The sequence below is a fragment of the Thunnus albacares genome, chromosome 5, assembly GCF_914725855.1.
Source record: "Thunnus albacares chromosome 5, fThuAlb1.1, whole genome shotgun sequence".
NCBI classification, from domain to species: Eukaryota; Metazoa; Chordata; class Actinopteri; order Scombriformes; family Scombridae; genus Thunnus; species Thunnus albacares.
The window spans coordinates 36,311,253-36,338,752 of NC_058110.1; the positions used below are offsets into that span (position 1 = coordinate 36,311,253).

Genomic DNA, 27,500 nt, shown 5'->3' on the forward strand with positions numbered 1-27,500 from the left:
GGGTTTTAGTGGGATTTCTAGTTTCCAGTAAGCTTGTCAGTGGTTTGATATCTCAGGTACATCAGTTTTTTATTGTACTTTTAATTGAAATCTTGTGTTTGTGCTCAGTTTGAGTCCCAGAACATCCAGAATATCTTTTAATCACATCAGGAATCTTTAACATGAGCTGCTGTTAGAAATATTCTCTTTTCACTTTATTTTTTCAAGATGACTATAAAAAAGTTCAAGAATTGGAAAAAATAGAAACTAGCATACATGAGCTGAAGCACCTTATTGCTGGAAAATAGGACGAACATATCGAGAAACGACGCTGAGCATCAACCCACGATGCTGCGAGTGTGTGAAACAGTGTGTGTGGGTGTTTACAGAAATCTGAGCTTATTGCTGTCAGGAGGCCGAACACATGATTAGATCCTTTACTGCAGTAACAGTACATAAGTATTATGAGCTTGATGTAGTTAAAGTATTGCAGTAAAAGTACATAAGTATTATGAGCTTGATGTAGTTAAAGTATTGCAGTAAAAGTACATAAGTATTATGAGCTTGATGTAGTTAAAGTATTGCAGTAAAAGTACATAAGTATTATGAGCTTGATGTAGTTAAAGTATTGCAGTAAAAGTACATAAGTATTATGAGCTTGATGTAGTTAAAGTATTGCAGTAAAAGTAGTGGTTTGGTCCCTCTGACTGATATATTATTATATATGACATCATTAGATTATTAATAGTGAAGCATCAGTGTTAGAGCAGCATGTTACTGTTGTAACTGCTGGAGGTGGAGCTAGTTTACACTACTTTATATACAGTTAGCTAGTTTAGTCCAGTGGTTCCCAACCTAGGGGTCGGGGTCCCTCCAAAGGGTCAGCAGATAAATCTGAGGGGTGGTGAGATGATTAATGGGAGAGGAAAGAAGAAAAAACAAAGTTCTGACACACAAATCTCTTTCAGTTTTTGGCCTTTTTCTCTAATCTTTGATTTTTGCTGAAATATTGGATCATTTGAACATTTATTGAAATGAAAGCATGTGAGAAGTTTAGAGGGAAAAATCACTATTTGGTGGAGCTGTTAACAACTCATAGACATGTGAAATGTGACCCCGACTACACACTGCTTTTTGTAAGACGTCAAAAGACAAAAAGGTTGGAAACCACTGGTTTCATCTTTAACAATGTGTTGTATTTTAAAAGCTTGTTATATTATCCATTGTGTCAAATCTTCATCTGAAAAGTAACTAAAGCTGTCAAATAAATGTAGTGGAGTAGAAAGTACAATATTTCCCTCTGACATGTAGAAAGTAGCATCACATGGAAATACTCGAGTAAAGTACAAGTACCTCAAACCTGTACTACAGTACTTGAGTAAATGTACTTAGTTACTTTCTACCACAGTCATGCAGAGACTCGCTAACTGACTCATTCAGTTAAAGACGTCTTCAGTAAAATCACCTGCTGAGCTGATCGGTTGGATCAATGAAACATGAGGATGTAGTTTACAGGCTGTAACAGACGATCATATAAAAACCTCTGAACGCTGTCAGTCTGTATCTGATGTAGATCTACTTCCTGCAGCATCGTACCTTCTTGTCCTGGAGGTCTGTAGAGAGCTCATAGCTGTCAGATAGAGCCTTGCAGCGTTTGCTCTCCTCCTCCTCTTGCTTACGGAGCGCCAGGCTGGCCGGCTGGTGTCGGCTGCGTTGAGCCCAGGCGAGGCTCGCCGGGCTGGGGGGAGAGACGGGAGAGATACCCTGGAGGGGGAGAGAGGGAGACAGAGATATTGTTATTGTGTCTTTATTCAGGGGAGGCTGAATGAGGATCCAGAATCTTTTTAATCAGTTCTGAGCCAGCGGTGATGTATGATGAACGACCTGCAAACCAGCTCCTGACGCTGTGGACATGAACCAGTCAGTGCTGCTGGATTATTACACAAATAAGTAATATTTGATAAGAACGTTACAGCTGTAGAGTCACTGACAGTAATAATACGTTTATAAAGACATTTAGGTTTCTACTGCCGGCTGTTACAGTTAATCCCGCCTCCTCACTGAGGAACCAAGACCCGACCTGAGACCTGAGCTGGACCAGGTCCAAACTGCACTCAGTCTAATCGGGTCTGTAAACCTGAGTACATGAGCTCTGGTCACAATCAGGAGAAAACGGCAGAACATCAGAACATCAGCTGTTTAACTCATTTTCAAGATTTATGCTCACAGATAAAAAACCAAATCAAATAAAGAGTAAACAGGTTCAACGTTGTTATAATACAGCTGCTCGTTAATTAATTAAACTAATTGATCACATCAGGCTGCTGCCGGTGTTCATGTTCTCTGTTTGGGTCGACTGCATTTTGGTTCTGGTCTGTTCTGGTCTGTTGGGGTCTGTTCTGGTCTGTTCTGGTCTGTTCTGGTCTGTTCAGGTCTGTTCTGGTCTGTTCTGGTCTGTTGGGGTCTGTTCTGGTCTGTTCTGGTCTGTTGGGGTCTGTTCTGGTCTGTTCTGGTCTGGCTGTGTTCGGGTCTGGTCAGGTCTGTTCTGGTCTGTTGGGGTCTGTTCTGGTCTGTTGGGGTCTGTTCTGGTCTGTTGGGGTCTGTTCAGGTCTGTTGGGGTCTGTTCTGGTCTGTTGGGGTCTGTTCTGGTCTGTTGGGGTCTGTTCAGGTCTGTTGGGGTCTGTTCTGGTCTGTTGGGGTCTGTTCAGGTCTGTTGGGGTCTGTTCTGGTCTGGCCGTGTTTGGGTCTGGTCAGGTCTGTTCTGGTCTGTTCAGGTCTGTTCTGGTCTGTTGGGGTCTGTTCAGGTCTGGCTGTGTTTGGGTCCCCGTCTGATCGGATCTTTTTTAAAAATTAATTGATGCTGATCAGGTTCGGGTTTTCCTCGGTCCATGTCGCACCAGGTCCCTCTAGTTAGTGAGCAGGTCCAGCTGCTCTGCTGCTGATTGGACGACAGGTTACGGCTTTCTGAAGATTTGATTGGCTGTGAGGAAAGAAGGACTCACAGGGAACCACTGTGTGTGTGTGTGTGTGTGTGTGTGTGTGTGTGTGTTTCCGGGTCAGTACCTGTGTGTGTGTGTGTGTGTGTGTGTGTGTGTGTGTGTGTGTGTGTTTCCGGGTCAGTACCTGTGTGTGTGTGTGTGTGTGTGTGTTTCCGGGTCAGTACCTGTGTGTGTGTGTGTGTGTGTGTGTGTGTTTCCGGGTCAGTACCTGTGTGTGTGTGTGGGAGGCTCCCAGGGGCCCGCTGGTGGAGGCGGAGCTGTAGGGGTCACAGGGGCTGGAGAGGGGGCTGTTGCTATAGCGATGGAAGGGAGGCGGATGGCCGAAGGACGAATCAGTAAAAGTGAGCGCCTCCGGACACTGAGGGTCGCCCTCCACACTGACAGAGAGAGAGAGAGAGAGAGCGTTAGCCATCGTTAGCCATCGTTAGCCATCGTTAGCCATCGTTAGCCATCGTTAGCCATCATTAGCCATCTGCTAACGTCGATCACTTCCTGTTGAAAAAACCTGAAAGATAAAGAAAAAGAGGAAGAACGTTTGAAATTATAAGAAGAGAAATATGATCTAAACACCAGAGAACAGAATGAGGACGAAGAAGAGGAGGAGAAGATAACGAGGAGGAGGAGATAACGAGGAGGAGGAGATAACGAGGAGGAGGAGATAACGAGGAGGAGGAGATAAAGAGGAGGAGGAGATAACGAGGAGGAGGAGATAAAGAGGGGGAGTAGATAACAAGGAGGAGAAGATAACGAGGAGGAGGAGATAACGAGGAAGAGGAGATAAAGAGGAGGAGATAACGAGGAGGAGAAGATAACGAGGAAGAGGAGATAAAGAGGAGGAGAAGATAACGAGGAGGAGGAGATAACGAGGAGGAGAAGATAAAGAGGAGGAGAAGATAACGAGGAAGAGGAGATAAAGAGGAGAAGATAACGAGGAGGAGAAGATAACGAGGAAGAGGAGATAAAGAGGAGGAGAAGATAACGAGGAGGAGGAGATAACGAGGAAGAGGAGATAAAGAGGAGGAGATAACGTGGAGGAGGAGATAACGAGGAGGAGAAGATAACGAGGAAGAGGAGATAAAGAGGAGGAGAAGATAAAGAGGAGGAGATAAAGAGGAGGAGGAGATAACGAGGAGGAGAAGATAACGAGGAGGAGAAGATAACGAGGAGGAGAAGATAAAGAGGAGGAGGAGATAACGAGGAGGAGGAGATAACAAGGAGGAGGAGATAAAGAGGAGGAGAAGATAACGAGGAGGAGATAAAGAGGAGGAGATAAAGAGGAGGAGATAAAGAGGAGGAGGAGATAACGAGGAGGAGATAAAGAGGAGGAGATAAAGAGGAGGAGATAAAGAGGAGGAGGAGATAACGAGGAGGAGATAAAGAGGAGGAGGAGATAAAGAGGAGGAGGAGATAACGAGGAGGAGGAGATAAAGAGGAGGAGGAGATAAAGAGGAGGATGAGATAAAGAGGAGGAGAAGATAACGAGGAGGAGGAGATAAAGAGGAGGAGAAGATAAAGAGGAGGAGGAGATAACGAGGAGGAGATAAAGAGGAGGAGATAAAGAGGAGGAGGAGATAACGAGGAGGAGGAGATAAAGAGGAGGAGGAGATAAAGAGGAGGAGGAGATAACGAGGAGGAGGAGATAACGAGGAGGAGGAGATAAAGAGGAGGAGGAGATAACGAGGAGGAGATAAAGAGGAGGAGATAAAGAGGAGGAGGAGATAAAGAGGAGGAGGAGATAACGAGGAGGAGATAAAGAGGAGGAGAAGATAACGAGGAGGAGGAGATAAAGAGGAGGAGATAAAGAGGAGGAGATAACGAGGAGGAGATAACGAGGAGGAGATAAAGAGGAGGAGATAAAGAGGAGGAGGAGATAAAGAGGAGGAGATAAAGAGGAGGAGGAGATAAAGAGGAGGAGGAGATAACGAGGAGGAGATAAAGAGGAGGAGAAGATAACGAGGAGGAGGAGATAACGAGGAGGAGGAGATAACGAGGAGGAGGAGATAAAGAGGGGGAGTAGATAACAAGGAGGAGAAGATAACGAGGAGGAGGAGATAACGAGGAAGAGGAGATAAAGAGGAGGAGATAACGAGGAGGAGAAGATAACGAGGAAGAGGAGATAAAGAGGAGGAGAAGATAACGAGGAGGAGGAGATAACGAGGAGGAGAAGATAAAGAGGAGGAGAAGATAACGAGGAAGAGGAGATAAAGAGGAGGAGAAGATAACGAGGAGGAGAAGATAACGAGGAAGAGGAGATAAAGAGGAGGAGAAGATAACGAGGAGGAGGAGATAATGAGGAAGAGGAGATAAAGAGGAGGAGATAACGTGGAGGAGGAGATAACGAGGAGGAGAAGATAACGAGGAAGAGGAGATAAAGAGGAGGAGAAGATAAAGAGGAGGAGATAAAGAGGAGGAGGAGATAACGAGGAGGAGAAGATAACGAGGAGGAGAAGATAACGAGGAGGAGAAGATAAAGAGGAGGAGGAGATAACGAGGAGGAGGAGATAACAAGGAGGAGGAGATAAAGAGGAGGAGAAGATAACGAGGAGGAGATAAAGAGGAGGAGATAAAGAGGAGGAGATAAAGAGGAGGAGGAGATAACGAGGAGGAGATAAAGAGGAGGAGATAAAGAGGAGGAGATAAAGAGGAGGAGGAGATAACGAGGAGGAGATAAAGAGGAGGAGGAGATAAAGAGGAGGAGGAGATAACGAGGAGGAGGAGATAAAGAGGAGGAGGAGATAAAGAGGAGGATGAGATAAAGAGGAGGAGAAGATAACGAGGAGGAGGAGATAAAGAGGAGGAGAAGATAAAGAGGAGGAGGAGATAACGAGGAGGAGATAAAGAGGAGGAGATAAAGAGGAGGAGGAGATAACGAGGAGGAGGAGATAAAGAGGAGGAGGAGATAAAGAGGAGGAGGAGATAACGAGGAGGAGGAGATAACGAGGAGGAGGAGATAAAGAGGAGGAGGAGATAACGAGGAGGAGATAAAGAGGAGGAGATAAAGAGGAGGAGGAGATAAAGAGGAGGAGGAGATAACGAGGAGGAGATAAAGAGGAGGAGAAGATAACGAGGAGGAGGAGATAAAGAGGAGGAGATAAAGAGGAGGAGATAACGAGGAGGAGATAACGAGGAGGAGATAAAGAGGAGGAGATAAAGAGGAGGAGGAGATAAAGAGGAGGAGATAAAGAGGAGGAGGAGATAAAGAGGAGGAGGAGATAACGAGGAGGAGATAAAGAGGAGGAGAAGATAACGAGGAGGAGGAGATAAAGAGGAGGAGATAAAGAGGAGGAGATAACGAGGAGGAGATAACGAGGAGGAGATAAAGAGGAGGAGATAAAGAGGAGGAGGAGATAAAGAGGAGGAGATAAAGAGGAGGAGATAACAAAGTGAAGGTTTGCACAGAGAGGAAGAGGAGGAAGTGAAGCTTTCACTTCTCTCCCACCTCCTCCTCTCCTCTTCTCTTCTCCTCCTCCATCAGTGCATCTTTCCTCCTTCCAGGCCTCCTCCTCTCTTCTCCTCCTCCACTCCTTTCCTTCTCCTCCTCCTCTCCTCTTTCCTTTGTCCACTCATCTCTTCCTCGTCTATTCTTTCCTTTTTCTCTTTCATTTTCTTTCCCCTCTCTTCTCTTCTCTCCTTTCCTTCTTTTCATTTTTTTCCTTACCTCCCCTCTCCTGTCCTCCTCCCGTCTCCTCCTCCTCCGTGTTCCTTTCCTTTCTTCTTCTCTATCCCTCCTCTCCTCTTTCTTTTTCTTGTCTCCTTATTACTTTTACTTTCCTGCTTCATCTCCTCTCATCTCCTTTCCTTTCCTCCTCTCTTGTCCTCTCCTGTTTCCTTCTCTTCCTTCCTTCCTTTCCTCTTTTTGTTCTTTCCTTTCCTCTCTCCCTCCATCCCTCCATCCCTCCATCCCTCCATCCCTCCATCCCTCCAGTCAGCAGCAGGGTTGAGGTGAGGACAGGTGTGTTTGATTTATCCCCCAGCTGTGCACAGACTGCAGCAGCTCACTGAGGTCACACAGTAAAGTAACTCCGGACGAGCTCGACGTGTTTGTAGCTCATCGCTCACAGCTGATCATGTTAGCAGCTCTGTCATCAAAAACCAGCGTCACATGACCAAACAGAACTTTCTTGAATGTAATGCAAGTATTTCTCCTAAAACTCCTGCTTATTTAAATACTTATGTAATTGTAACAACTCGTGAATTAATTTTGATGACTCATCCGCCCGTCGTACAGTAACTCTCATTATTATCTGCTGCTGAAGATGTAAAACAGCCTCACTGTAACATCTCAGTCTGTCTTACAACCACATTCAAATAAATGATTCAGAGCAAAATGTGATTCATATATATCATAATATTTTGTCCATCCCATTAACACACATACATATATGAACACCACCAGCATCACTATGACCTCAATAACACAGCAGAAGCTTCATAAAGTAGATGTGATGTCAGAGCTGATGACATGTAGTTAATAACACACGGACAGAATCTGAGAGCCAATCAGAGCAGAGACAGCGCGGTCAGCTGGTTTAAACTCTCTCCCATCATGGACCAGTAAGGAGTCACAGACACACATTCACACACCAGCTCACGTCTCCATAATAACATCGAATCTGTTCTTTCTGCTGTTTCCTGTCGTTTATCGAAACATTTTATTGTCCGAGTACCGAGTACAAACTCAATAATAGTGATTGTTTATTGATTTATTGGCTGATACAGCTGATTATTATTATTTTTGACATGTTCTGTGTGTATTTGATATTTTCTTGTGTAGTGCAGAGAGACAGGTTTTAACTTAAAGGCTACTGCGGTTCATTCATATCATTATTTAACCAGTATATTAAATATCAACATATATATCATCATGGAAATGTGTCTCCTGCTTCTTTTGAACTAAATCAGACAAAACTCAGTAACATATTTCGAGATCTTTAAAAGAGTCCACAGATGCAGTGAGACTGGAGGACACAACAGTCTGTAAAACATCAAAAAAACATGAAAAATACTCTTCAACACGTCCTGGAGAGGAAGGAAGGAGACGCCGTCACTCAGGCAAGACAATGAAGCTCAAACTGACCCAAAAGATGAATCAGTTATCGAAATAGTTGCTGATTCATTTCCTGTTGATGGACTAAAGTCTCTGCATCAACAGTGATTCATGTTTATCAGACAGCAGCATCGTTAGACTGTAACGTTTGAGGACTAGAAGCTGGTTGGACGTGTGCAACAACAGGATTACTGATGTTCTGTCTGTCACAGAGCGTCACGGCCAACCACAACAGCACATGTTAGTGAGTCTCCTCTTCCTCCTCCTCCTCCTCCTCCTCCTCCTTCTTATACTGGTGTCAGACTGTGAGACCCGGCGGCTTCTTACTGGGAGCTGCTGCGTGTTCTGTCACCCTCACTTCCTGTTTGTCATGTTTGTTGTTGGGTCAGCAGAGAGCAGCTCTCTCACTGTATTTACCTTTCTGCTGATTCGTGGTTATTATTGTTGCCATGACGACGAAGCTCTAACTTTAAATGAAGTAGTAACCACATGTTTCTCTGACCTTAATAAAGTCATTTGAACCCAAACCATCATCTTCATACCTAACCAGAGCTGAACCACAGCGCCGTCACATCATCAATCATCATTATTGATTAACAGTGACGTGTTACAGCTGATTACTGCTGATAGAGACGCCAGATTAGAAAACGCTGCTACGTGTCGTTCTCAAACAGCAACCTGAAGCCAAAAACTGCAGTTCCTTCAACGACCACTTGAGGCTCCAAAAGTGAGTCAATCCCCATAGACCCCCATGTTAAAATACCAACTTTACAGCAGAAATAAACATGTTTACAGTCTGGTACAAACAACGGTTTTGGTCTCTGTAGCTAATTTCCTCTTTCATGACAACTGTACGTTTTTATAACTCACCTGTTTAAATTTTATTAAGCCGTAAAGTTCTGCATAATGAAGGACATGGCTGCTTTGAGTGACAGGTCCGCCAGCCGCTAGGTGGCTTGTTTCAGCCGTTCGGCCCCGCCTCTTTGCCCATTTTTGATTGGCTGGGAGTTAGGCAGCGTCACGCACTGCCAAGATGGCGACGGCCGGAGTGGCTCGCTTTGAGCTTCAAAACCGCTCTTCAGAAACCAACGAGTGTCGTCACGGTAACTACGTCCATGTTTTTATACAGTCTATGGTCGTTCTGGAGTCACATGATCAAACCACAGATCCAGAGCTTCATTTATTTAGAGGACTGGTTGTTTTACTTTAAGCACAACGTTGTTCTCTCTGAGTTCCCTTAAACGTATTCTACAGGTTAACAGACGTTTATAAAAACTCGTCGGCTCGAGCAGACCTCAAGTTTTAGCTGCTCTTCATTCAACACTGATGTTACAGGGAAATTTCTTCTTTATTACTTCAAACCTCCCGACTGAATGTGTTTGCTGCCCTCTACAGGAGGGAACAGGCAAAACACATCAATCAAGGGCACAAATGAAGTCATCTGTGCACATAAATTATTAATTTGAGAGCATTAATTCCTTTTTTTCTCAGGATGTTTTTTTCTTTCATATTGCATCTTTAATGAACTCTGCAGCCTGTAGTAATTCAGTTTAACTTCTATAAGTGATTGATCAGTTCAGTAACAGTGCCTCTGCTGCTACTGTCCCCTGTGGGCCTCCGTAGCCTGCAGCTATCACACTGTTCATAACGCAGGCTGAGCAGGTGAAGGTGAGTCAGTCTGCTGTCATTAATAACGTCCTGCTCGTCATACTGAGTGTCATATAAACAGGAAACACTTTCACTCTTAAGCTTTTTCTGGAACTTTCTGCCGTACCACATGGCCTTCTTCAGCAAATGACAGCTGTCCTCATGTGACCTAATGATGGAACCACATGACTGACTTGAAACTGTCTTTTAAAAGATGTCGGTTACTCTCGTTATCACATGACCGAAGCTCCAGACTTTGGTCACATTGACTTCATTTTAAAGGAACAGTTCAACATTTTTGGGGGAAAACACTTCAAGCTTTCTTGCTGAGAATAAGATGAGAAGATTGATCAGCAGCAGCCAACAGGCAGTTAGCTTAGCTTAGCATAAAGAAACAGTCGGGACACAGCTAGTCTGGCTCTGTTCACAGGTGACAAAATCCACCTTCTAGCACCTAAAGCTGATTAATTTACATGTTGACTTGTTTATTTAATCAGTATAAAAACTGTGCATAAGAGAATATTAAATTCAACATGTTGGTGACAGTAAAGAGGAACCTGAGATGTGGCATCTACAGTATGTTTCTATAATATATCTGCAGGAGAAGTATTAACACTAAGTATAATACACCTCGTAGTGGGTGGAGGGTATTTCCTTTAACGTCTCGTTAGAGGCCAGATTGTCTGAGGGACTGGAACCAGCAACCACCCTGCTCCTCTGCCCTGTAGGCTCGCAGCGCTCTACATCTGAGAACTGTGTTAGTGAGACGCAGCGAATCCAGGCCTCGTTTTATCAGAGAGAGAGAGAGAGAGAGAGAGAGGGTTTGTGTCTCTGCGGCTGTTCGTCCAAACAGGCACCAAATGGCACCAAAGCCCCCGGGCAGCGAGTTGCTACTAACAACAACTACATGTGTGTCAGCCCCACCTCTCTCGCCCTCCCTCCCTCTCTCTCCCTCTCTCTCCCTCCCTCCCTCTCTCGCCCTCCCTCTCTCTCTCTCTCTCTCTCTCTCTCTCTCTCTCTCTCTCTCATGCATGTGTTCATGGTGTTTTTACTCTCTACATGCCGCCTCCTGTCCGTCTCTGAGATCTTAAAGGATCAGTCTGGTGATTTTCTTTCATAAATGTCTGATGTAGCACAAAAGTCAGAGGTTGTTTATCAGCAGCACAACGAGCTGGTGAAGCTGTAAACAGAACAGCGTTCCTGCACATGCTCAGTAGCGTCTGACCAAAACTCTTCATGATGAAGGAACATGTGACCCAGTGCAGCGGTGTCGTGGTTTTAATAGTTTTGATATAAGATATATCAGCTTTGATACACAGATCAGTTCACCAACATGAAGACAAATATAGAAAATCAGCAGAATGATCCTTTAACCCGGTTGGATAATTCTGCAGAACTCCTTCAACAGCGGTGTGATTCAATAAATCATTTCTGTTAAGTGTTAATACTCATGAGAACTATAGTACAGTTAAGATGTGGTTACATTTAGGCAACAAAAACTATTTTGTATAAAAGCACAAGTCTGGTGATATTCTTTATTTTTCTTACTGGTAACAAATCCCATGAAAAGACCAAAACCAACAATTACAAAACTGATTTAATGCAGAGGAAGACTAGTCCACAGAAACATTTAAATGAAAAGAGGAACCTAATTGTATCCCGACTAGAATATAAATCAATGTTAATCTAATCCAGCCTTTAATCCAAATGTAGAGAAGTGAGTATAAGACGGAGAACCTGTTTCATTATATAGATTTTAAATACAGTTAAAGCTTCAGTACATTCATCATTATGTTGAATTTTCCCTCCTGCAGCCTGTGTTTGTTCTCTCGTGGTTTCGCTGCTCCTCTCCATCAGAACGCCGCCAGAACGCCAGAAGCTCCGCGCACCGGTAGAAAAGGAGGGTAACGAGGTGATTTGATTGGTCCTGACTGATTTCCTGTCCTGCTCCTGTTTCCTCCTGATGAACAGGAACATACATGAACTACGCTCAACGATGAACCTGAGGAACTACCTGAGGTAAATAATCCTGCTCAGCTCATTTATATCTGTCAGTATTTGTATTATTATATTCAATTCTTCTCTTTCTTCCTTTTATGATGGATTTCTACTCTGAGTGGAGCAACATTCACTGATTGGATCAATACTTGTTTGGATGGATTACAATTCGTACATATTCTATAAGGAAACACTTTGTGTGATAAGCGTAATAAGCTTCAGCCTACAACTTTTCACTTAATGCTATAAACTGTTTTTGGGTTTTTTTTGCATTTATTCATCAGTCTGAAGCTGTTTAAGCACTTTGCATTATTGTCTTCAGTTTTAAATGATGTGTAAATGTATATGTATGTTTGCTGTGCATGTATATAAATATGTAGTGTGTCTATTATTTAATAATGTTATTATTTTCTGCCTTTCGTTATTTGTCTTGTTTTTATAACTTAAAGACTAAAATAAATAAATAAATCAAATCATTTGTTAGCAGCCAAACCTTTTCTGAAAAACAAAAACTAAATCTGTCACTGAAGACGAGACCGGCTGTGAGTCTGTAAATAAAAGGGAGTGAAAATTCAAACCTTCATTAAAACATTATGTTCTGTCATAATGATGTCTGTAAGATTTTACCGTCCTCCATGCAAACTTTATAGAGCCAATGAAATCCACCTGGCGTATATAATATATATAACAGCTTTATATTAGATTACAGGTTTAGGAGTCACTGATAGCGCTATTACGTCCTTCAAGTTCAGCTGTAAACAAAGATCCATTAAGAACATTAATGTATTAACTATGTTCATAGTTATACAGTCAAGATCAGTCATAAATACTGACTGATCTCTAATTAAATAGCAGTTTTTATCTGCTACAGCAACATATCTGCTCTGTTAATCACTCGTCCTGTGTTCTCCTTTCAACATGGAGAAATTTGAAAGTTTGCATTAATTTGACAGAATACTGTCAGTTCTCTGTCTACGTAGCTGGAGACGTTGTCTCTATACAGCAAAGCTGATCTTTGCATAAAGTGATAGCGTGTTATTCTATCATCAACAGAGCAGACGGTCACACTGAGCCTGATCACATCCTGCGATTGACAGCTGCTGTCAATCAAACACAGACACCACCACGCCCCTCCAGCTGCTGTCAATCAAACACAGACACCACCACGCCCCTCCAGCTGCTGTCAATCAAACACAGACACCACCACGCCCCTCCAGCTGCTGTCAATCAAACACAGACACCACCACGCCCCTCCAGCTGCTGTCAATCAAACACAGACACCAACACGCCCCTCCAGCTGCTGTCAATCAAACACAGACACCAACACGCCCCTCCAGCTGCTGTCAATCAAACACAGACACCACCACGCCCCTCCAGCTGCTGTCAATCAAACACAGACACCAACACGCCCCTCCAGCTGCTGTCAATCAAACACAGACACCAACACGCCCCTCCAGCTGCTGTCAATCAAACACAGACACCAACACGCCCCTCCAGCTGCTGTCAATCAAACACAGACACCAACACGCCCCTCCAGCTGCTGTCAATCAAACACAGACACCAACACGCCCCTCCAGCTGCTGTCAATCAAACACAGACACCAACACGCACCTCCAGCTGCTGAGACAAAAAGGAGCATTTCTGATATTTCCCCTTCTTTCTTCCTTCTAATGATACCAAACTATTAATAATACATCTAAATACATTATTTCTGACCACAGAAAGGGATTGAATGTGATATCAGTTGGACTTTTGTCTTTTTGTCTGTATAATTGTATATTTACATGTTGCTCAGTGCAGTTTGACCATCTTTCTGTCTCCTACAGTATGAGCTTTGATGTACTGTAGCTATAACTCTCTTTGTAACCCCCGTTCCAATTCATCATCCCTCATGTCCCTTCTCCTCATCAGCTGTGATTGGTCAGATGAAGCTGGACAGTCTCCCAGTTGGAGCGAGTTGCTCAGCATAACGCTTGTGTCTGGAAATTAATTTGAGATGAAACGAGAATGAGATAAATAATCTGATGGGCTACATATCTGATGTGCTCTCATCCCTGTCTGCAGAGCCCACGGGTGGAGTTAATCATATCGGACATTTGGCTGTGATTGGTCAGATGAGATATGGCAGGGATGTAATTGGGTGAACAGGGTGCGAGATGATGAATCAGGTTGAAGTTTGTGAGCCAACAGCGTCACACAAAGTCCAGAATAAATGAACTGATAACCAAGGATATGTTACACTCTTTAGACTTTCAGTTTAATACACTCACTGAGATCTCTGAACTGTTATTTTACTGAACAGCTGCCAAATCAAGACAAGACAAGAAATCCTGATACGCTCATTGAGGTCAAATTGTTACTGTACGCTTGAAGCAGCAACATATCTTTCCCCTCAACCTAACCAGAGCTGAACCACAGCGCTGTCACATCATAAAACATCATTACTGTTTAACAGTGACGTGTTTAAAGGTTTTATAAAACAGATGATGTCGTCCTGCTGATTACTGCTGATAGAGACGCCAGATTAGAAAACGCTGCTACGTGTTGTTCTGGAGTCACATGATCAAACCACAGATCTGGAGCTTCATCTGGACGACTGGTTGTTTATGGGAAATGTACCAAGTTGAAATAAACTGGAATTGCCCTTTAAATAAAATATTCATTTATACAGGAGTTTTATTTGTAATGGAATATTATTTTCAAGGTATTTTCATGTCTTCATTGTTATTACTTTGACTGAAGTAAAAGATCTCAATACTTCTTCCACTGCTGCCGATCAGCTGATCAATGTAACGCAGCTACGGTTTAAAAGAAGAGAACAGAAAACCATCAAACAGCGATTGACCATCAGTCAAGTCTGCCTGGACGCTACAATCAATCGTTAACTATTCATATCATTAGCTAGCTGACATTAACAATCAGATGGATGAGTGAACTGATCAGTTCACAGTCAAACAGTGTTAAATGTTTGTCGTGCAGGTTTCTGACCTTCAGCGTCCGTCCATCAGACTTCTCTGTGTCATTATGAGTAATGAAGCAGACGATGGACAGACAGCTGTAACCTTCACTTCACCTCCTTTACATTTTAACTGAAGCAGGTTTCTATAGAAATATTGATCAATATATACTGTATTTTCCTCCATGCACTTGATTGTAAGTAATCTTATGCTACGTTGTCTTCAGCCAGCAGGCTCCTGTACTCTTCCCTGCAGTGCTGCTATAATCCTCTGGATCACAGTTTCTACCCAGACGACTCTACATATGTCAGAGTTGAAAGCACCTGCTCTGCGTCTCCCTCGGGTGTCAGCTGATACAGGAAGAATCAAAGTCAAAACAGCTCACGTTAACTCAGCAGAAAGACTTACAATGACTTACTGTAGAAAAGCTGTAAAACTAAAACTGCCTTTTAAAGAAGGTGTTGCTTGTTATCAGGATCAGTCTGTAGATTTACTTCTTACAACCAGAGCTGACTGCAGACAGTGAGAGGGGTCCTGAGGTAGAATAGAGAGTTTATGAACATGTCACCATTTCCCCTGAATTCAATTATCAATGAATTAAAGAAAAAAACCCACATTACAGAAAACATTTCAACTAAAAAAACAGACAAACAAAAACACAAACAGACTTAAACACGGTTCAGTTTTTCATGTGTGTCGTTAAACCAACAGTCATCAAATGAACATTAAAGCTGTTTTTCTTGCTGTAATCATTCCTCCTGTTCATACTGACCATTAGAAGATCCCTTCATAATGACCTTACAATGGAAGTGATGGAGGACAAAATCCACAGTCTGAAGCTAATATGAAGCTTCAGCGTCCAAATGAGTCAAATCAAGTAGATATCTTTCAACGTTACAGTCTTTTTAGTGCCAAAGTCCGTCATTGCACTTAGTGTTTTTTTGTTTTTTCTTTAAGAAAAATGTGATTTCAACACATAACAGTGTGACTAACGTTACTTCTCCAGCATGAACAGAAGCAGAGCCGTAAACAAAGAGATGTGCAGGCTGCAGATATACTGTACATCCCTTTACAGTGAGCCATCATGCTGCTACAGGCCGCTAGTTCCTGTGTTTAATGTTACTTTCGTTGTCAGACACTTATAACAACAATCTGAGCCTGTCAATGACAACAACAAGCACTTTTAGTGGACAAATACTGATGGTGCACAACTGCCCCAAATGATTATAGTGCAGCCCGTTTCATGGCCATAAGTCACTTAGACCTAAAATGATGGGACCAGGGTCCAGGTTGAAAGATCCTGAAGTTTCCTTTTAAGGTCAAATTATCACTTTGTTAAGGTCAGAGAAACATGTGGTGGGTTAAAGTTACTACTTCCTTAAAGTTAGACCACCTTCGTCGTCATGGCAACAATAATAACCATGAGGTTATTATTCATCCAGCCTCCTCCTCTGAATGAGGAAATCTGTCCACATATATAACCGTCATCTGAACTGCAGCACTGCTCCACCTCACAGTTACTACGACCGCTGGACGGCAGCTGTCACTCAAACTAATATGATCATAACCTTTACTGGTGTAAAAAAAACAAGAAAACAACAGTTAAGAAAACAATCTCACATGGTGTGATGAGCTCAAAAGCTCCGGAACAAGCGAGTAAGTGGACCTTGAGTTGACATTGTTTTGTCAACTTGCTGTTTCCAAGGTCAAGTATGAATCATAAAACTGAACAGTAAGACAGAACATGAAGCTAATTCCCAGTGTAATGAGCTGTTATCAGTTCCTCTGCAGTTTTACTATCAGCAAACAAAGCATTAACATTTCATTCTCACAGAGGAAAGCAGAGCCGCTCTGAAAAACAAACACACCAAATAAACCATTACTGCCTGTTGGATTAATGAAGTATGAAGCCCTCCAAGATCTGCAGCTCTGTTTACACAACAGATAAAACCAAAAGATTCTCTGCTTGAAAATGTGTCAACAAAGCATCTTTGCAGAGGTGATTAACAGGAGCAACAGGACGTGATGATGGATTTCTACACAGTGACACTGAAGCAGGGTGAAGGTCTTTACATGAAGACCTGCAGGAGAGCTGGAGGGTAAATACGTTACTGGTCTCATTAATATTATAGAGCTGAGAAGAGGGAGACGCTGCTTGTTCCAAAGTGTTTTTCCATATCTGAGTTTCAAACTTTTCTTTAAAGATATCCTCAATATTACTCAACATATATGATCATATTGTGTTTCAGCAACAAGAAGTGCTCCAACTCTGTCATTTTGTCTTTTAACTTCCCATCTACCCCTGAAGTGTGGATGTGTTGCGTTGTGTTCATTGACATCTGCTGTTTCTGCTCAGCTTCTGCCTGCATGTGAGCAGTTGTATAAAATAAGGAGCAGCTGAAAGAACACCAGCGACTTTATTCTGCAGCAGTGTGATAAACACAAAGTGCTATTTTCATAGTGACGCTAGTCAGATCATTTCGCAAATTGGGCAAAGTTGAAATAATTTACATTATGCACCCCAAGTGTTCGTCCCAGCAGGTTCAGGTTCCTCCAGCTGGTACCTTAGGAAGCATCTTTAAGACTGCTGGGAGAGAGACCATCAGGACCTGAAGGACGTAAGAATCGTGTGTTGAGGCCCAATCACTGACTACATGACTACCAACAGGAAGGTAACTAACCCTCACCATCAAGTGCTGAGTCCTGATGAGCATTAACAAAACCAAAAGGTAGTCAAACAGTTTCCCACTGTAGGCTAACAAATACAATACATAAGCTCAACCTCAGTCCTCAGCTGCTGATGGGGGATTTATTCACTGCAGTCACATTGCTCCAACCACTCTAAGAGGTCAAGCTGCAAACTAACTGCTAGAGCATTTAAATTTCAACCAACCACAAAACAAAAAGGGACAAAGGACGAGAAATTTGCTTCTCCCAAAAGCAAAGTGAAACTCATGTGTGATATTCTCCAAACTGGTAAATAAGCCAGAAGGAGAATCTAGGAGGAAGTGTAGAAACCGTCAGAGGCCAGAGTCAAAAAAATGACATTTACTGAAATGTGACTATTTATCATCTTTATGTTGTTGAGTTTCTACTTGTGTTTGCTCTTCAACCTGCTCTCTACTCTTCTTCTGCTTCCAGAATTGAATTTCCCTTCAGGGATCCAGACAGAACTTGTCTTTATCACAACATTGATCTCATTTATGTCCATTTATTCATTAGTACGTAGTAAAAGAAAAAATATCAATATCATAACACTGTTATATCCAGCATCGTTAATCTTAACGACGGTCCTGAGGAGAAGCAGCCTGGAGTCTATTTCAGGAGCTGCTGTGGCAGCTCGCCTCACTGTGGTCCAGCATGGATCTGCCCCCCCACGACCTGGATGAGTCATCAGTGTGAAGGTGAGTGTGTGAGTGTGTGTGTGTGTGTGAGTGTGTAAGCGTGTGTGTGTGTGTGTGTATGTGTGTGTGAGTGTGTGTGTGTGTGTGAGTGTGTAAGCGTGTGTGTGTGTGTGTGTGTGTGTGTGTGTATGTGTTAGTGAGTGTGTGTGTGTGTGTATGTGTGTATGTGTTAGTGAGTGTGTGTGTGAGTGTGTAAGTGTGTGTGTGTGTGTGTGTGTATGTGTTAGTGAGTGTGTGTGTGTGTGAGTGTGTAAGTGTGTGTGTGTGTGTATGTGTTAGTGAGTGTGTGTGTGTGTGTGTGAGTGTGTAAGTGTGTGTGTGTGTGTGTGTGTGTGTATGTGTTAGTGAGTGTGTGTGTGTGTGTGTGAGTGTGTAAGTGTGTGTGTGTGTGTGTGAGTGTGTAAGTGTGTGTGTGTGTGTATGTGTTAGTGAGTGTGTGTGTGTGTGTGTGAGTGTGTAAGTGTGTGTGTGTGTGTGTGTGTGTGTATGTGTTAGTGAGTGTGTGTGTGTGTGTGTGAGTGTGTAAGTGTGTGTGTGTGTGTGTGAGTGTGTAAGTGTGTGTGTGTGTGTGTGTGTATGTGTTAGTGAGTGTGTGTGTGTGTGTGTGTGTGTATGTGTTAGTGAGTGTGTGTGTGTGTGTGTGTGTGTGTGTGTGTATGTGTTAGTGAGTGTGTGTGTAAGTGTGTGTGTGTGTGTGTGTGTGAGTGTGTAAGCGTGTGTGTGTGTGTGTATGTGTTAGTGAGTGTGTAAGTGTGTATGTGTGTGTGTGTGTGAGTGTGTAAGTGTGTGTGTGTATGTGTGTGTGTGAGTGTGTAAGTGTGTGTGTGTGTGTGTGTATGTGTTAGTGAGTGTGTGTGTGTGTGTGTATTTAAATGCGTTGAGAGAATAATTGGCTGTGATTTTGATTGTGATGGAAGGAAGGACGAATTTGTATATTTTTCCAACCAGGACGTCAGAATTCAATTTTAGTATTTTTAACTGGTGAAAAATACTCAGAGAAACACTGGCAGGCTGAGGACAGAATACAGGACACTAAAGAAAGGATCAGAGTTTGATCTGGTTTACTTCAGCTGGATCTGATTCTATCAAACATGCCCTGATAGCAATCAAAGACTTGTGTAGTTAGTCCATATATGTCACATATCAGAGTTAACTGTTTCATCAGGTATAAACTGGTAGAATAAATGTCCATCCTGTCATCTGTAGCTGTGTGTCACTATGGAGCTGCTCTGGTTTAATATTGTAGATGAGACTAAACTGCAGTCTTGGTGTTCAGCTGTGAAAAGATGCTGATGTGTTTTCGTGTTATAATTCAACGTTCTTTAGAAATTCAGCCACAGCTGAACATTCATCATCTTTTATTCAGTTAATTATTCAACACTATCGACTGATTGTAATGTGCCAACCCTTCAAACAAGAACAGATACCATTTGCTAAACCCTATTAGGCTCTTTCATGTTTTATTAAACATGTGTCAGGACGTGCTGGGTGGCATCATGTGACTGATGAACCAGCAGCTGCAGTGTGAAAGCAAGCTGATGCCTGTAAGCTTAACTTATAAATAAACTTTTATATCAAGAAACAGTAAACATGCTAAACATTCAAATGCCGCACATAAACATTTATTAAATGGTTAATAACTCACTATAATGTAGTTATAAGCAGATATAAGTGTTTATTTAGGTTCAGTATGTATTATAATTTCTCCTATGAAGACATATTTTATATTATTACAGCTGTGTTTTATTATATTGTCATTCATGATCTGTTTATACAGCAGCAGTAGGAGTTATAGTTATTGATTAAGACATTAATAAACACTTATATCTGCTTATAAACCATTTATTAACCCTTTATATACTGATTATTAATGCTAAATAGTTTGCGGATAGAAGTGTTGTGTCAACTAGAACTACAATGATGTGCTGAGACTGAAAAATCCAGCAAATTAAATTACCTGACAAATCAACATAATTAATGACATTGATTCAAAGCTCCTGTTAATCTGATATAACCATAAAGCACTGCGGACTAAAGCATAAGATAAATAAATAAAAGTAGAGATGTTGCAGAGATAGTTAATGTTTCGTTAGAGTGTCATGTTGCTCAGCATCTGCATTCGTTATGTTTTTAATATAATCAGGGGCTCGATACTGTGGAAAAATGCAGAAACAGAAACAGGATGACAGGTTGTCATGTCTCTGTTCTCTGGCGGTGATTTTTTTTTTTTTGCATATCACTGATTGGCTCGATCTGTCGACTGATCCTGGGCGCTGCTATAAATAAACTCTCTCTGTCTTCTGTCGCAGGCTGCGCCGTCGCCAAAACACTACCTGCAGCACGGCCGGCCAACCATTCAGCAAAGTCACTGCAGGTCACCGGCTGCACACGCTGCTGCGGCGGCGGCAGCCTGCTGCAGGAAGCTGACTGAGAGATGAGCCTTAAAACATGTTTCTGTGTTTGTGGCGGGTGGAGAGGTGGCGGCCAGGAAGAGGAGAAGGAAGGAGAGGAGAGAGAGAGGATGGAGAGCAGGTTTAACTGGGAGGGAAAAAAAAGGGAAAAGAGTGAGGAGAAAGGTTTGATAAACAATGAAAAAGAGCAGGAAAAGGAGGATTGTGGGCCAGACAACAAGGATGAGAAGAAAGAGGACGAGGAGGAGGAGGAGGAGGAGGAGGAAGAGGAGGAGGGGAGCAGGACAGCAGGAGGCAGATATGGCAGGATGAAGGAAGAAGAGAAAAAAAGGATGCTAAAAGGATCCTAAAGCCTGCAAACCAGATAATGATGAGAAAGACAAGCAGAAAGGAGGAGGAGGAGGAGGAGGAGGAGGAGGAGGAGGAGGAGGAGGAGAAAATAGGAGCATGGTGGGAGGTTACAGGGCTACAGGGTTGAAGATAAAAAGAAGGACAGAAAGAAAGAGAAGGGTCTGGCTTGAGGATAAACATGGAGAAAAGGAGGAAGTGGAAGTACAGTGAAGGAATGTGGAGGACAGACGGTGAGGAGAACAAGGACAACAGGAGGAGGAGGAGGAGGAGGAGAGCAGCTGGTGGGGAAATGGAGGACAAGTAATGAGGAGAGAGGAGTAACAAGACGAGAGGGAAGGTTTAGAAAAGGAAGATTTAAGTCCTCAGTATGCTTCAAACAAACTAGCTTGTACACTGTTGTCATGTGAACTGAAAAATTTCTCAAAGAACTTCAGAACAAAGTCAGAGGTTGTTTATCTGCAGCACAACAAGCTGTAAACAGAACAGCGTTCCTGCACATGCTCAGTAGCGTCTGCCGTACACAGAACTGCTCTCTGGAGACTGAAAACATGATGCTGTTATTAGTCTTTGGAGCCGTTTCTAAACAAACTAACGTGACCAAACTCTTCATGATGAAGGAACATGTGACCCAGAGCAGCGGTGAGACTCACTGACGTGGTTTTTATAAGATACATCAGGCTTTGATACACACACAATATTTGTTAGTAGATCAGTTCATTGATGGTTTGTCCTTTAAGCTAAAACTGCTCTATTTGGTTGTGTGATGACTTCAGAGGACGTGAACTGCAGCAGCAGACTGCAGGTGATTGGTGGGTCAGGTGTAGCTGACCCTGCACAGAACACCAAAACACCAAAACAGACTGTTAGAGGAGGTTTCCAGTGTGTTAAACCAGCAGTCAGGTGTCCATATGAGCAGTGAAAGAGGTTTTCCTCGCTGTAATCATCCCTCCTGTTCATACTGGATATTAAAAAGATCCTTCAAATCCACAGTGTGTCCACACAGTCATTTAAAGTCTGTGTGAAGCTTCTATTCAGCTTCAGCAGTCTGAGTTAGTCATATCAAGTGGATATCTGACACATTTACAGTCTTTTTAGCATCAAATTCCCTCTTTGTGTTTCCTCGGACAGTGTTTCCCTGTTGAGCTGCAGGTGGAAGTATAGTAACAAAAAGAGGAACTTTGGCACTAAAAAGACTGTAACGTTGAAAGATATCTACTTGATTTGACTCATTTGGACGCTGAAGCTTCATATTAGCTTCAGACTGTGGATTTTGTCCTCCATCACTTCCATTGTAAGGTCATTATGAAGGGATCTTCTAATGGTCAGTATGAACAGGAGGAATGAAAACACAGCTTTAATGTTCATTTGATGACTGACTGTTGGTTTAAGACAGAAATTGTGAACGTCCGTTAACATTTCTCCAGTTGGAGAGCTGTTCTGCAAAGACTCTTCTGGGAATTACCATTTTAATTAAAGCACACACACTCGAGTACAGCAGTGTTCAACACACACACATCGACCTCATATCCTGTGAGCATGTGTGTGTACTCTCCACACACACACACATGCAGCCCATCACATGCATTAAAGCGTCAGACTGTACGGTGAAGCTATTTCTGAGCTGAGAAGTCAGTCGGATCGGAGGTGAGAAAGCGAAGCTGTTTTTAAACTGTGACGAGACACAAAAGAATAGATTCAGATTGATCGCTAATCTCTGGGGTCGTTATCTCGTTACCAACACTGACATCTGTAACTTCAGCTTCCTCCATTAGTGCAGACTGTAAGTTTAATTGTTCTGCTGTCATTTTAATTCATTTTTGTTTTGACAGAATAATGACAGGTATCATATCATGTTCAACCGCTGTGACTTATTGTTAACTGTCATATGTGAGGAAATGTAATTTGTACTTATTATTGGAAAAGTAAAGACAGTGTTCAGCTGGTTTCACCAGTACACCAGTTAACCCTCTGAATCACGCTCTTTAACTGCAGGTTTTTGGCACCGTCGCTACATCTCAGCTGAGTGTGTCATATGTTATTTCCAGTAAGATGAACTCAGACAACAGACAGATTTATATAAAGACATCAGCATGTGACAGTAGATGAATCCGTCTCCATCACTGTTAAACTCACATATAACACTTGTATGTATTTATGTTGAAACTATAGTCATCATATGCCGTTAAAACACAGTTTATAATCTACTGAACTGTTACTAACTGCTAGTCCAGTGTTTACAGACTCTTTACTGAGCTGTTCTCTTACCAGCTGCTCCAACAACAAACTCACACTCTAGGAAAACAGGAAGTAGAAGTTGCAGGAGCGACCAGGAAGTACAGACGCAATGATCCGTCTGCTAAAAATCACCTTCATATACGACTAAAAACTGTTTCCCAGTGACGTTGTTATCAAACATAATCTCAGCCTGGATGATGTTCACAGCTAACGTTTGACTTGTAGTCTTCAGCCGCGACCAATGATGACTCAAGTGACATCATCAGTGACATCATCAGCTCCCTCCGGAGACACAGAAGACTTTATACTTCTTACAGACAACTGCAGAGATACACACTGAGGAGTTCCTCCTCCTCAAAGCCTCTTCAAGTCTGATACCAACAGACTGAAACAGAAACTGTTGTGCAGTCCTGTCCAGAGGTTTTAGACACTAACAGTAAAGTGAGGAGGCTTTGAATAGTTGTTATTGATCAGTTAACTTGATTCAGAGTTGAGTAAACAGCAGAAAGTAAAGCTGTGAGCAGTTTCAGGTACTCGGCAGGTCGGTTGTTCCCTGCGTCTCGGAGAAGTCGCCGCAGTTCTTCTGTCTCTTCATGTTGATCCCAGACTGACTCCATGATGTTGAGCTTCTTTATGACTCTGACTGGATGTTTGGGCTCTAAAGACACTACAACCTTTGCACAGTGCTGTATATTCTTAACTCTGCCAAAACACACAAAGACTTAGTTTAACACCTGGATCATTATAATCCAATAAAGCACTTAGAGTCACAAATAGCAGTAATTAGTCTGATCCACTGGAACAATGAACAGCCCTCAGAGACGCATCACTCTGTTACCTCTTTAAAACATATTTCCTGCTGCACGATTTAATGATAATAACAAAACTGAATTTATGTTTTACTTGATTTATTATTTTTATTTTATTATTTTGACTTAAATATTGACTGATGTGAAAAACTTATTCTGATAAGACCTTTTCCGTATCTCGCAGCTTTAACATTGTTCGATACAGACTCTAGAGCTGAAATTACTGGATAATTAATTGATTGAAAGAAAACTGATTGGGCAAAAATTTTGTCTGAAACAGGCTGTTTTAGCTCCTGTCTCTTTAAGGCCCGCCTCCTGATGAGCTCCACTCTGTTCTGATTGGTCAGCTTCAGGAAGCTTCCTCTGGCTCCGGAGGCTACGTAAACAAACTATAGTAGCAGGATTTCACTTCTTCTTCTCCTTCTTTACTCCAAATGTCAACTTCTCAAATCCATCCGTACATGTTGGAGCTGAACAACACATGGAAACACCTTAGCAACCACCTTAGCAACCACCTTAACAACCATCTTAGCAACCACCTTAGCAACCAAGGCTATGGAACAGGCAGCCGTTTGTGGACATGTGCAAACAATCTGACGTCATCACGAGGAGGAAGTGGAGGTCACTGCACAAACGAAGCGTCTGGCAGGTTGAAGCCCTGAGCTTTGACTTGCAGGCAGCGTTTCTACATACGTTCACCTCAAGTTTCTGAACTTTGACCCTGTTTAACATGCGACATCAGAACAGAATATAAACACCAGGAAACCACTAAAAGTATATTATGGCCCCTTTAAGTCATTTTTTAAGCAGAAATGCTCAAAATTTTCCGACAGCAGCTTCTTACGTGAATATTTGATAGTTTTCCAGTTTTCCATGACAGTAAACGCAACATCTTCATGTTTGTGACTGTTGATCAGACAAAACAAGTCATGTAAATATGTTCACTTGGACTTCAGGCAATAATGATCCACATTTTATACACTGATCAATCAATGGATTATTAAAGAAAATAATTACAGTCCGTCTATGTTGGAATAATACAAGCTGTCCCTCACAACTTTACAACAATTGAGCTCAATAGAAACTAAAACATTCAAGTCTTCAAACAGAGTCTCTCTTCAGGACCAGCAGATGGAGGAGCTCAGACTGGACTTCACTGCTGCTAATTGATTACTGATTTGTGATTAATAAAAATAATGTAGCCAAATGATGAGGAGTAACTAGCCAGTAAAACTGCTGGTGTAGTGATGGACTCAGTTCTCCACAGTGGTGGAAAGTAACTAAGTACATTTACTCGGTACAGTTTTGAGGTACTTGTATTCATCATATCATCTCACGACCCCTCAGATTTATCTGCTGACCCTTTGGAGGGGCCCCGACCCCTAGGTTGGGAACCACTGGACTAAACTAGCTAACTGTATATAAAGTAGTGTAAACTAGCTCCACCTCCAGCAGCTACAACAGTAACATGCTGCTCTAACACTGATGCTTCACTATTAATAATCTAATGATGTCATATATAATAATATATCAGTCAGAGGGACCAAACCACTACATTTACTGCAATACTTTAACTACATCAAGCTTTTAATACTTATGTACTTTTACTGCAATACTTTAACTACATCAAGCTCATAATACTTATGTACTTTTACTGCAATACTTTAACTACATCAAGCTCATAATACTTATGTACTTTTACTATGGAATAATAATAATAATGGAGTATTTTACATGGCAGTATTGGTACTTTTACTGCAGTAAAGGATCTGAGTTCTTCTTCTACTACTGATTATTACACATTAAAATAGTGACTCTTCTGTTTCTGGCCTCAAGCTGGTTTTTCTCTTCAGGGTTTGGAAAACATTTCCAGTCAGTGTTTGAAGGTTTATCCGACTGATCCTGGTCCAGTTCCTGAATATTTAGACCAAACAGTAAAGTAGGTCAATGATTACCTGCTCTGGACTGATCAAATTTAATATTCATGTTGAACGTGTAGTAATCTATAGTGAAAGATTGTTGATATTTCTTTCCTCTTTTCTTCTTTCTGAAATATGAAGTGGAAACATTTTACAGTTTTTATCGGACTAACAAACCACTTGAGTCACTAAATGTTTGAATGCAACAACAAATGTTGAAAACAAACTGAATCTCTGCTCGACACTCACACCTGCTAGTTAGTGATAGAAAGTGAGGAGGAGTGAAAACATGTGAGCTGCAGTGACCATCTGCACAGCTCATCATTGCTTTGTCATTTCTCTAAAGGGCTTCCAGGTGATGTAACAGCCTCAGGCGGCCATGTTGGAAGTCCTACGCTCTTGAGTAACAGCGATATTATGAGCAGATGTTGTCTTTGTGTTCAGAGATGGTTACTGAGTGAGCGATGGTTTCATAACTGATACATAAGACTGAAGTTGAGTGTTTCTATGTGAGCTGTTTATTCTCTAGAAAGCATCAGGACTAGAATTCATCTCTGTCGCTACATCCTTACTAAGGGTCGGTCTACTTGCTGGAGTAGTAAACTAGGTTTCATTACATAGGAGTCTACATACGTAACTGATTGTTTTCCAGGTATTAGTCATACCCCATGAGATAACTGTTGGTAACTGTTGTATTATCATAATATTACACTTGAGGGTGTAATATTGTCCCTGAACGCATCACTGTTGTGCCAACAATGACATTAAACACACCGTCTGACTGATGCTGCCTGATGAAGAGCGCTGAGCTCTCGTTATCCAAAACCTCCTCTGTGCTGTTCATGATACCTCAGTCTAATGAGTTTACAGTCAACTCATCACTTCCAGTCAGAAGAACTCGTCACTAAGAGCTCTGACATGGAGTTGAACTAACTTGAAATTTTAAAAATGATATATTTAAGCTACGTTGACGACAAAATATCAGTCGATTACTCTAAATTGTTGTATGATATTTTCCCTGTTATACTGTTCACATCTCTACAGTATCAGCTGCTGTAGATTAAGTGCAGGAACTTATTAACAGTGAACTTTCTGAAAGCACACAGCAGCTTCCAAACAGCTCGACATGTGTAAGAAACAGACATCTATCATCTCGTGTCGCCTGCAGAGCAAATATTCTGCCAGACTTCTCGTTCCCAGGACGTCAAGTACCAGCGCTTTGTCACGCCGCCCCCTTGGTGCCTGATACCGACGCACAAGGTGCCCTTCAGCAAACCCATGTGGCGAACTCTAACCAGTTGCTCTGATGCGGATGGGTCTACATCGGATGCCAAAGGACGCCTCGTGCATCAGTATCAGACGGCGAGGTGGCGTGTCAAAGCGTCAGTATTTGACGCCCTGGGATGAAACCTTTAACGTCTGTTAGAAGAATACTGCACTGATCTAACAACAAGGTTCAGGTTGGTCATTATGTAACAGCTGCTTCTCTCCAGACGGACCCTGAACATTTTCCCTCCACAGCCAAAACTTCATCTGACACTAATATGACGATCCAGCAGTCTCAGTTAGCTAAATCCAGTCAGTATCTTCCAACGTTCCAACCTGTTTATAATAGCAGCTAACAGCTTTCAGAATGGTCAGCGTTGTATTGAACCTGCTTTTGTCAGAATACTTGATGATGCTTGATAGTCCTTTATCTTTGTTATCAATGTCAAATATCTCACTATAGTTCCACTCGAAGCTT

At 42.2% G+C, this 27,500-nt stretch overlaps 1 protein-coding gene across 1 annotated transcript in view; it reads right to left on the reverse strand.

Annotated features, from left to right (window-relative positions):
• Positions 1–27,500, reverse strand: part of LOC122982320 (IQ motif and SEC7 domain-containing protein 2-like) — a 66,091-nt gene that overhangs the window by 30,691 nt on the left and 7,900 nt on the right. Inside the window, exons 2-3 of the mRNA XM_044351508.1 lie at positions 3,187–3,355; positions 1,576–1,743 (exon numbers count right to left, since the gene is read on the reverse strand). Coding sequence (XP_044207443.1) covers positions 1,576–1,743; positions 3,187–3,355 — 337 coding nt within the window. The remainder of the gene's footprint in view (positions 1–1,575; positions 1,744–3,186; positions 3,356–27,500) is intronic.